Source organism: Barbus barbus, assembly GCF_936440315.1.
Source record: "Barbus barbus genome assembly, chromosome: 15".
Classification (NCBI taxonomy): domain Eukaryota; kingdom Metazoa; phylum Chordata; class Actinopteri; order Cypriniformes; family Cyprinidae; genus Barbus; species Barbus barbus.
The window spans coordinates 11,445,828-11,456,606 of NC_136743.1; the positions used below are offsets into that span (position 1 = coordinate 11,445,828).

The 10,779-nt window shown below is 37.7% G+C and overlaps 1 protein-coding gene across 1 annotated transcript; it reads right to left on the minus strand.

The window, feature by feature from the left end:
* Nucleotides 1–480: 480 nt before the first annotated feature.
* kiaa0040 (KIAA0040 ortholog) lies at nucleotides 481–8,933 on the minus strand. The gene is made up of 3 exons (XM_079436218.1): nucleotides 8,706–8,933; nucleotides 1,274–1,481; nucleotides 481–1,152 (listed from the first exon to the last, which is right to left on the minus strand). The coding sequence occupies exon 3, from the start codon at nucleotides 954–956 to the stop codon at nucleotides 624–626; it is 333 nt and encodes a 110-aa protein (XP_079292344.1). The 5' UTR covers nucleotides 957–1,152; nucleotides 1,274–1,481; nucleotides 8,706–8,933; the 3' UTR covers nucleotides 481–623.
* Between the last annotated feature and the right edge of the window lie 1,846 nt (nucleotides 8,934–10,779).

Genomic DNA, 10,779 nt, shown 5'->3' on the forward strand with positions numbered 1-10,779 from the left:
AAAAGCAATGGTGGTGAATGACATCAGCTCAGGTGGACACCAACTGTGATCATATCACTCTTTTCAATGGCGAAATGGTGGATGAAGGCTCAATCCAGTGGAGTCGTGCTGAAATCCCACAGTTTTCAAAGGCTTGTATTATCATTTCATCTGCCTCCATTGCAAATCATGCCATCTTTACTCCCTTTTCCGCCTAAGTTTTTCCAGGTCAGTACGTCTACCTTGGGCTGTTTTGCCAAGTGTATAGTCTAAATGCAGACATCAGCTTTGGGTCATCAAAAAAATTGGATATAGTCAACAAACTGGATATTGGGCATCAAGACCTGCAATGTAAATGTTGCCTTAGTGGCCGTTTAGACAGAATGCTTTTTGCGGTGTAAAAATGTTTAAAGATATGCATTTTTTTCTCCTAACATAGGTTATTGGAAATCCTTTCAGGACAACACACACCATACAGCATTTTCTTACATATTCATTCACTCCTAAACTTTACTTCTATACAAACATTTTTTTTTTTTAATTCTCTTTTGAACTTTTTACATTCAGGCACATTTGAGTAAACACTGGCTGTAACACTTTTGTACCTTTATATGTACCATGAAGATAAATAAATATACAATTGTTCACACCATAGTCAGTGCAAGCCTTTCATTACTCATATGATCTGTTTTGACGGAGATCCACAAGTCTTCATTATTCTGGCTGCCGTTTTTCTTCTTCTTTTTTTCGGTTTTCGTATTTGTGACTGAGGTCTCCCCTTTACGACAACAACACCGGCATCCGTCGGCATTACGACAGCAGCAACAATGACAGCACACCAGCAGAGATATGAAGAGGACAACCAACGGTAGAGTCAGAAGCACTACCAGGCACACCGTGTTGTAGACGCTCTGGTCGTGCTTGGATGAAGCGAGGTTCCATATGTAATTGAAAAACTGCAGGGTTTCCTCCTTCATGGTTCAGCGAGAGTTCTTCAAAATCTCTTTGGAGTTCCTATAGAGATCAAATCCAATGTGATCTGAGATGTAAAGCCACCGTAGATCCGATTAAACCAGTAATTAGCATGCAATTTCTATCTAGAGATCAAGAAATTGTCCATTTGATCCAGATCCAACACCTGCTAAATGTTCTTACATCATAGCAAGTCCCATCCTGAGGAAATATCACACAAGCCAATTGTAATAAAAGGTGGATGGACAATTTAAAAATCCTTGATGCACACAGTTATTGTTTTAATCCCAGACTACACCATTTATCTCATAAAACGCCTTGCCTTTGGGGTCTAAGAACAAAGCATTGCTTATGAGATGCTTCTCTTTGACTTTTCACGATTCATATCTTGTGGCTGTGAGAATTGGAGAGATCGTGGATTGTGTTTATACTGGGTGGATTCCTCTCAGCATCGGTCCCTCTGGAGACTCCAACTCTATTTTAGTCTCTTCTGCCTTGACTCTCACAGATGTGATGGAATGAGGGCATTTCTGGAGAGAGAGAGAGAGAGAGAGAAAGAAATGTCAAGAAAAAGACAAAGAGAGAGAGAACAGAAGTTAAGTCAGCTGTGGAGCCTCAAATGACTCCTCGTCTCTCATGTATTCTGACTCTCATCAATGTTGCAGGCCGGAGTCATGAGTTCACAGCTACATGATTCAAACCATGTCTAAGAACGAATCTGTATAAGTAGCTGAGTGGGCCATGATATATACTTTTTATTGTAGTGTTTTTAGTTATTTACTTATTTTACTTACTTAGTATTCATATTTTTGTCAAATATGAACTATGTAAATAACCATAATAAAATAAAACATGTATAAAATAAAATAAAACAATAAAACTATTTTTATATTTATATTTAAAAATATAACATATTTAATATTTGAATATTATATATGGTAAAATCAGACTTTGGATAGTTAATTCTTTCAGTGATGCTATTATGTTCACTTGTTTTGCTTTATTGTTTCAATGTAATCCAGTAAAATGGACAAATATATTATAAAAACAATGAAAGAATACATTATTTCAAAGGATGAGGAACCAGTGAATATACTCAACTAGAAACACTCTGATGTCAATTCATATACCACAATGACTGTGACAAAAAGATATGCTCAGCAAAACCACCATATGACAGATAATTGATAGTTAGAACAAATACCACAGCAACATAATGCTATCAATATAATAATGAAGCATATTTGTACTGTAAGTTTAACTGAAGAATAACGATTACATGTAAACTTAGTTTAAATTGCTACTCGCCCCAAGATTTAGACCACAATGTAGGTCATTCACATTGGTGGATTTTATGTCCCCATTAAACAATACTGCATGTTTTACCCAAAATATTAATTCACTTTAATGCCACATGATTTTTCATACATAGATACGCCACATCAACACAAATTCATAATGATTAGTAACTATAATAAAAACAAGAAACATTTCGAAGCAATCAGCAATCCCCAATAAGGATTTTTCATTTCAATTTCACATTAAAATAAAGAATACATATATTTTCAAATGAGCAATTTTGAGTATTACTCTTTGACATAAAAATGAAATTTATGTTGATACACATCCCCCTCCCCCACCCTGTTACTGGTACTTGCCATTTAAAATCTTAACCCTATGCCCTAAATTACGTGGCTTCATAGAAGTGACATCATTTCTTTGGAAGGAAAGAACAAAGTATTAGGCAAACATTTTTTCATTATAATTTTTCAGAAGAATTACTAAAAAAGAAGTATAAGAAGTATAGCCTAAACAAATAAAATGTCCACCCTGTTGTGTCAGTATATACAGGATAAATTAATAGATTGTATACCTCTATTAAAATTATTTCTAAATCATCTCCTAGAATATTGTTTTTTTTCATAGCTAGTAATGGGCTTCATTAGCTTAAACGCAACCTGATCTCATAAAAATACAGGTGCATCTCAATAAATTAGAATGTCGTGAAAAAGTTCATTTTTTCTTGTAAGTTATTTCAAAAAGTGAAACTTTCATATATTTTAGATTCATGACATGTAAAATAAAACATTTCAAAAGTTTATACTTAGTTTTTGTTTTAATTTTGATGATTAGAGTTTACAGCTCATGAGTCAAAAATCAGTATCTCAAAATATTAGAATATTTACATTTGAGTTTCAATTAATGACCATCCCTACAGTATACATTCCGAGTATCCCCTGTTCTTTGAAACCACAATAATGGAGAAGACTGCTGACTTGGCAATGATCCAGAGGACGAACACTGACGCCCTCCACAAAGAGGGTAAGTCACAGAGGGTCATTACTGAAAGGTGTGGCTGTTTACAGAGTGCTGTATCAAAGCCTATTAAATGCAAAGTTGACTGGAAGGAAGAATTTGGGTAGGAAAAGGTGCACAAGCAACAGGGATGACTGCAAGGTCCCTCGGGGGCCGGAGATACAGGCCCCAAAAGTTGAAAGTTTGACCGGGTATAACTCACCCTAGGCGGGGACAGACTCCACCAATTTTTTCTTACATTTCACTGCTGGTTATACTCTGTGTAATTGTGTATGTGACGAATAAAAAATCTTGAATCTCAGACGTCTTCAGGAAAAGGCCTACCAAGCCACTTCTGAACCAGAGACAACGTCAGAAGCGTCTTGCTGTGGAGAAAAAGAACTGGACAGTGGTCCAAAGTCCTCTTTTCAGATGCAAGTAAATTTTGCATTTCATTTGGAAATCAAGGTCCCAGAGTCTGGAGGAAGAGTGGAGAGGCACAGAATCCATGTTGCTTGAAGTCCAGTGTGAAGTTTCCACAGTCAGTGATGATTTGGGCTGCCATGCTATGCCATGGTGTTGGTCCACTGTGTTTTCTGAAGTCCACAGTCAATGCAGCCATCTACCAGGAAATTTTAGAGGCAAAAAAAACAATGCCGCAAATATTTGCAAGAGAATTTAAGTATTGCAAAATTAAATAAAGTTTTCCAAACAAAAATGAAAGTATTGAGAAAAAATAATGTACTTTTTGCAAACAAAAATAAAGAATTGCAAAAGACAATGAAGTATTGCAAGAAGAAAATAAGTTTTGCAAACAAAAATAAAGAATTGCAAAAGACAATGAAGTATTGCAAGAAGAAAATAAGTTTTGCAAACAAAAATATGGAATTGCAAAATATGAATGAAACAGAGCAAAATCAATGATTTTGCAATACATATTTTCCATTGCCATATCTACTAATTTATTTTGACATGAGGGTGGAGTCAAGGGATCGAGGCATGTACAACAGGCCTGGGCATGCCTCCCTGGAAGTTATACCACATAAAATATTAATAAATGCATCTCTGATAATCCCAGGTTGCTATGGTCACGCGGGTTTGTTTACCCATTAATACCTCATGGCCACAACAAAACTAAACCAAAAAGACTCAAGCTTCGTTTTTTAAATCTTCCAGTGACAGTCATTTATGCCAGGAGTTATGTAAATGAAAAACGAAGTTGAGATCGATATGAAGCTTGAGTCTTAGACCTTTTTAATGATGTATAGTTTATGATGTTAATTGCATTCTTTTACATTAAAACTAGCATTAACTCTGAACTAATATAAACAAAGAATGCTGTGCGCTGGCGTCCTCCCACAGGTTAAGAGATTTTAAACAAGCACTGTTAATACACATTTAGTTAACCAAATGAAACAATACACATTTTAATTCTATAAAAGTGTGCACACTGAGAGAAATAAACAGCAGATGTTCATATTAACAACTTCTTTAACTTGAGCAAACGCAGCTAATACACATATACATTTGTTAATAAAGTTAATAAAATGAAAACATGCATGTTTGAAAGCTAGTAAATAAAAGAAACGATCCACCCGCATGCCTCTGCTCAATGATGGTGCCTGATCATTTGTGATCTGCATCTCGGGCCGACGTCACTTCCAGGGAGACATGCCCAGGCCTGTTGTACATGCCCCCGTCCCTTGACTCCACCCCCATGTCAAAACAGTACCACAAAGTGAGACACGCAGAAACGTGAAGCGCAAAGGGGAAAACGGTATTGCAAGCTCAAACTTGACTGAAATGCAATATAAAAGCAGCCTTGCAAATAATTGAGTAGATATGGCCATGGAAAATATGTATTGCAAAATCATTGCTTTTGCTCTGTTTCATTTTCTTTTGCAATTCTTTATTTTTGTTTGCAAAAAGCTAATTTTTTTTTCTCAATACTTTCATTTTCATTTGCAAAACTTTATTTTCTTTTGCAATACTTCAATTCTCTTGCAAATATATGCGGCATTGTTTTGACTCCATACATTTGTTAATGCAACCCTGCTATTTGAACTTCCTTATATGCAGATTTCAACAGTTTTGTCAAACCGTAGTTACACGGGATTCAAACCGGAGCTCCGTACGTCTCCGTAGTCCGTGAGCTACTGAACAAATCTACTGTCTCTGAAAATCCATAGATATGAAGCTGGATATATGCGATGCTAACATACAAAAGCATCGTTTTTCAAATCTCCCAGCATATTAATATTGTTTTGAAGTCATAGCGTGATATTCGTGGAAAGTCGTGGCCTAATGGTTAGAGAGCTGGACTCGTAATCCAAAGGTTGCGGGTTCGAGTCTCGGGCCGGCAGGGATTGTAGGTGGGGCGAGTGAATGTCCAGCGCTCTCTCCACCCTCAATACCACGACTGAGGTGCCCTTGAGCAAGGCACCGAACCCTCAACTGCTCCCCGGGCGCCGCAGCATAAATGGCTGCCCACTGCTCCAGGTGTGTGTTCATGGTGTGTGTGTGTTCACTGCTGTGTGTGTGCAGGTTGGATGGGTTAAATGCAGAGCACGAATTCTGAGTATGTCACTTCAAGTAACTGTGAAAATTATGCTTTTTTAATCAAAACTCTGTAAATTTGTGTGAAAAGGAATAAAAGGTGTCAGAGCTTTACTGCCTCTAGTGTTAATTTCTTTTGGAAACTGCAGTGATATGTACTTATTGGTACGTATTATACGCATCTTGCTAAAATGTGCACCCAGGTACATACGTAAATACATAGGGGCAGTCATGGCCTAATGGATAGAGAGTTGGACTTGTAACCCGAAGGTCGTGGGTTCGAGTCTCAGGTCTGGCAGGGATTGTAGGTGGGGGGAGTGAATAACCAACACTCTCTCCACCTTCAATACCATGACTGAGGTGAGACCCTTGAGCAAGGCACTGACCCCCCCCAACTGCTCCCCGGGGGCCACAGCATAAATGGTTGCTCACTGCTCCGGGTGTATGTTCATTACTGTGTGTACACTTGGATGGGTTAAATGCAGAGCACAAATTCTGAGTACTTGACCACACACCACTTCCCCTTTCCCTAAATGCCACCCTATTACACATTGCACTGAAAAAATGTCATGTACAGGGTGGACAAATTTCTTAGACCAAATGTGAAATAATGGTGATGATTATTTTGTTCTACTAGGCTGAGCTTGACCAGTGGTTTTCCTTAAAGACAGACCTTTTCTCCCTCAGGCTAAAAAAAAACAAAACAATCCTCAACAATCCTGCTCAAAATCCACCAAACTGTAGGAAAGATCCTGGTGTGGATTCATGAAGTTTGCTTACTCACTGATGACTTTTTTTTTAAACTCTGAATTGATTTGTTTATCTTTTGTTTCTTTTTATCAAATACTACACACATCCATATAATGCACATTTTCAGATTCAAATTCAACAAATTTACTTTAACTATATAAATTATTTTTAAGGCAAGACACCACTGGTGAATCGGATAAGAAAACTAACCTCTACACAGTACATAAAGTTGTTTTGTACTACAAGTTTTCTAAAATGTTATATTTAAATATTCCAGTGAGTCATTATAAAATTACATATGCAAACATTTGCATACATTTCTAGAACAGAAATATGAACATTTAATGAAGGTTCAAAGTTCCTGTTTCATTTTGCCAAGATATATAAAGTTTTCACAAAGGAGCTTTTAATAATCTCTTTTTATTACTCTATAAATCAGAAAATACCATCAACAACCAGAAAAGAGAATTGCCATGTTTTCAGGAGTAAAATGCTACTTAAACCAGCAGGCAAATGTTATGTGAACAAACCTTTCTGTAAAAACTTTCAGAATATATACAGGAATAAAATTGTAAAGTTTGGTGTATGCAAGCACCACTAAAGTGGAGATTTCTAGTAAGAGTAAAAAAAAAAAACGAATTTCTAGAAAACGATCGTATTGTATGCAGATATATATTTTGGATGTTTTCTTTGCACTAATCTGATGAGAGTTTATGGAAGTTATGGGATTGCATATGATCATATTTCCCCAATTACTAAACAAAAAAATCCTCTGTTGCCCAAATGTTGAGTTGCACAAACTTTCTGAAGCCTCAGCAACTTGTTTTGGCTGTGCACAGTTCATGCGGGAAATGTGTTCGCCCTGCTTCCTGCAGACAGTTTCACAACAGGAAATCTGTTAGAGGAGCACCATTTTTAGATGTGATAAACACCTATGCAAGAAAAGGCAACTCTCTTCTTAAATACAGACAATTTGAAAACTCTCCAAGAAGCTTAGCACTAATCACATCATATCAAGAGCTGATAAAATGTAAAAACTGTAACTTGAATGCAATGTAAGTCGCTTTGGATAAAAGTGTCTGCTAAATGCATAAATGTAAAATGTAAAAAATATAATGTTTCCCGTTTTGAAGTTTCAGCCGTAGACTTGTTTAAGACTTCGAGAGCATTTAGCTCTATGTTCTTACTCTCATCCTTCACCTCCTCAGCAAGACCCCTCTGAAGAAGAACAATCACTTTAAGTAATTCTCAGATCGGCAGAAGAATGTTAAACAGGAAGACTCTCACAGCTTCACACAATTTCACTCCGAATTTCACTGACAACATCAGTTACATGCAAAGACATGCTGTCGTGCAAATCAGATTCCTCCAAATTTTGTGAAGAGATTATTAGATTAAACCAGGTAGACAAGTAATTTTTTCAGAGGCTCACAAGCAGTTTAACACATTTAGAAAAGACAAATTAACCTCACACAAGAGAGGACACTGTCTAAATACAGAACAGGCCCTCAGGGTCCAAAATGTGTCAGAGAAAAAGAGGGAGAACAGAAAGCCCTGCACAATTACTTAGTTTCATCAGTTGAAAGCTCTATATCAAACAAAAGCTAAAGAGTCTGTCTTGTATTCAAACACTTGCATGCTTCTAGACCTGTTATGGAAATATTTACAAAACCAGAGGACCTATATAAACCTCCACCTGCCCTTCGTTTACGGTGCCCAGTTTATATTCATGAGTGATTTGTATCTCCTGCCTTCCTACTTTGGTGATGTAAAACAGCAATATTTTTACTTGAAAGCAAAGTGCACAATCCCAGGCCTCAATATAAACAAATTGTTTTACCACATCTTTTCCAAGACTAATCTGGAAAAAGGTCAACAGTTATTTAAGGAATATCAGCCAGACTGCAGTTAAGCAAGTCATATCGCAGAATGCACATGTGGTATATATCAAAATTAGAAAAACATATTTCTCAGCATGTCCACAACCTTCTCCATTAGACAGAATGTCAGTTACGACGCAGGAGGAGCTCAGAAGTTAAAGGGGCATATGGCCTGAATTGAGTTAGCTGTTCTCAGCTATGCCACATGTGACAAACAGATGCTCATCAGGCCAGCAATCCATCATTTCTCAGCCCACAAGCATTAAACCTTACCGGCTCTGATCAGAGGTCAGTCCAGACGTCTCTGCGGGCATCACATAACCCTCGTTTCAGCAACACCATCTGCTGCTCTGAATGGACAGCTCGTACGGCACATATCCACTGCTGTACCTGGAGCCTGTGTGTGAGAGGAGGAGTCGAGTCACTGTTTCTCAGTTTTCCTGGGCCGACAGTATAAGAAAGAGCCCTCTGTCTGCTCGCAACTCTTTTGCCTGACACACTGCATTCTTGTGGTTACTTTATAAACTCAACTTCCCTGTGATGTCACAGAACGAAGGGAGGGGAAAATGTGTCACTGTGTTTACATAGTGCCCACAAACAGTTTTTAGCATGTAATGAAATCAGTTTGAAAGTTCACCAAGAACCTAGAGTTAAGTTTAGCAAGAGAATAGTTTCAAATCCTTTCTTCTATTTTAAGAAATGTTTGTGCTTTTAGACTGAGGTGCAGTAAAACTGAAAATGTTCTTTCAAATTGAATGAGGGCAAAAGTAATAGTGCATTCTTGTATTATGTTATCTTGTACATTCATATCTTGTATTCTTGTATTATATTTGATTTATGCAACATTTGCAACATTTAGAAAATGAACAGTGAACAGGGTTTTGTTACTCACACTTATGAATATGCCACTTTGCCAAAACAAGCCATTGGATATGAGATTTGAAAAACAGAATTATCCTTGACCTTACAAAATGGGTCAGTTTAGCCCCATTTCCCTTTATTATTTTCTAACTCATAATATTCCCTACTATTTTTTTTTTAAATGTAAAAATTATAGTAGTGAATATTACACTACCATTCAAAAGTTTTTGGTAAATATTTTGGTATTTTTAACTTTTTTTTTTTAAAATCCAGTCTTCAGTGTCACATGATCCTTCAAAAATCATTCTAATATGGTATTATGGTATGGGAAAATGTATTATTATTGTATTAATATTTTTGCTGAAACCGTGATACATTTAGGGCAGTCGTGGCCTAGAGAGTTAGAGAGTTGGACTTGTAACCCAAAGGTTGCGGGTTCGAGTCTCAGGTCCGGCAGGGATTGTAGGTGGGGGGAGTGAATGTCCACTGCTCTCTCCAACCTCAATACCATGACTGAGGTGAGACCCTTGAGCAAGGCTCTGAACCCCCAACTGCTCCCCGGGCACTGCAGGATTGGCTGCCCACTGCTCTGGGTGTGTGTTCACAGTGTGTGTGTTTGTTCACTTCTCACTGCCACACACACATATATATATATATACAACCTGAATTCTGAAAACTTTACAAAACAGTATGAAGACGTCTGGGCATCAGGGTTATGAGTTTCTGAAGTTTTGGTGTTGGAATTTGGTCCCAACATATAGGTTTATATGATATAGATTTCCAGCTGCTGAAGAGTTCGTGGTTGTCTTTGATGTATTTTTTGTTTAATGATGCACCAAATGTTCTCTATAAGTGAAAGATCTGGACTGCAGGCAGGCCAATTCAGCACCCGGACTCTTCTACTACAAAGCCATGCTGTTGTAATAGCTGCAGTATGTGGTTTTGCATTGTCCTGCTGAAATACACGTCATCTCGAGGGGAGCATATGTTGCTCTAAAACCTTTATATACCTTTCAGCATTCATAGTGCTTTCCAAAACATGCAAGCTGCCCATACCGTATAGACTTATGCACCCCCATACCATCAGATATGCAGGCTTTTGAACTGAACGCTGACATGCTGGAAGTTCTCCCTCCTCTTTAGCCCGGAGGACACGGCGTTCATGATTTCCAACAAGAATGCCAATTTTGGACTCGTCTGACCATAGAACACTTTTACACTTTGAAACAGTCCATTTTAAATGAGCCTTGGCCCAGAGGACATGACAGTGCTTCTGGACCATGTTCACATTTGGCTTTCTTTTTGCATGATATAGCTTTAGGTGGCATCTGCAGATGGCATGGCGGATTGTGTTTACCGACAGTAGTTTCTGGAAGTATTCTTGGGCCTGTTTAGTAATATCAATGACAGAATCATGCTGATGAGTGATGCAGTGTCGTCTGAGGGCCCGAAGTCTTTGGCCTTGTCCCTTACGCACAGAGATTTC